Source organism: Eimeria mitis, genomic scaffold, assembly GCF_000499745.2.
Source record: "Eimeria mitis Houghton genomic scaffold, Emh_scaff426, whole genome shotgun sequence".
In the NCBI taxonomy this organism is placed as follows: Eukaryota; Apicomplexa; class Conoidasida; order Eucoccidiorida; family Eimeriidae; genus Eimeria; species Eimeria mitis.
In genome coordinates, this window is record NW_013572582.1 from 5077 (window position 1) to 5639 (window position 563).

Sequence of the window (563 nt, forward strand, 5' to 3'; positions counted from 1 at the left end):
CTATAATGCATGCAGTGTATGTAGACATATAAGTTGTTCTGTTGGTGTTATGCAGGTTGATAAATTCAATTCTAGTATGGCCGCCACGCTGGCGGGCCACTTGAAGGGCTGGAGGGCCTATGTTTTCGATAGACAAGTTCTCATGAAGGAGCAGTTGCAGAGAATTTTGGCAGAGCCTTCTTTGTCTGATGCAGTGAGGGAGGTTGTCTCGCGATCACTTGCGAAGTAGAAATAAAGAATCGTATTGATTTGCTTGGTATGTGGGAAGGGGAAATATGTATATAGGTATAGTTATGTAGTTATTATGCTTGCTCGCTGGAGCAGTTCAATTGTTCGACGTAATGCACTGCAGAACCAGAAGAGATGGTTCATTGGTTGTGCTACTGTACTTAGCACAACATTTGTCATTGGGATGAAGGTTCCTATAATAGAATGTATTTTGTCTTTGGTTTGCTATGCTTGTTCGTTTTCTCGCGGTGTATGGCAAAGTGCCTTTGCACCCGGCTCGACTGGCGGCTCCTTCGGCCTTTGACGCACCCACAAGTTGATGAAGTGACTGCTCA

General features: G+C 44.6%; 1 protein-coding gene across 1 annotated transcript in view; it reads left to right on the forward strand.

The window, feature by feature from the left end:
- Positions 1 to 229, forward strand: part of EMH_0011820 (uncharacterized protein) — a gene marked incomplete at both ends in the record, with an annotated part of 5079 nt that extends 4850 nt beyond the window's left edge. The window contains one exon of the mRNA XM_013499380.1: positions 56 to 229. Coding sequence (XP_013354834.1) covers positions 56 to 229 — 174 coding nt within the window. The remainder of the gene's footprint in view (positions 1 to 55) is intronic.
- Between the last annotated feature and the right edge of the window lie 334 nt (positions 230 to 563).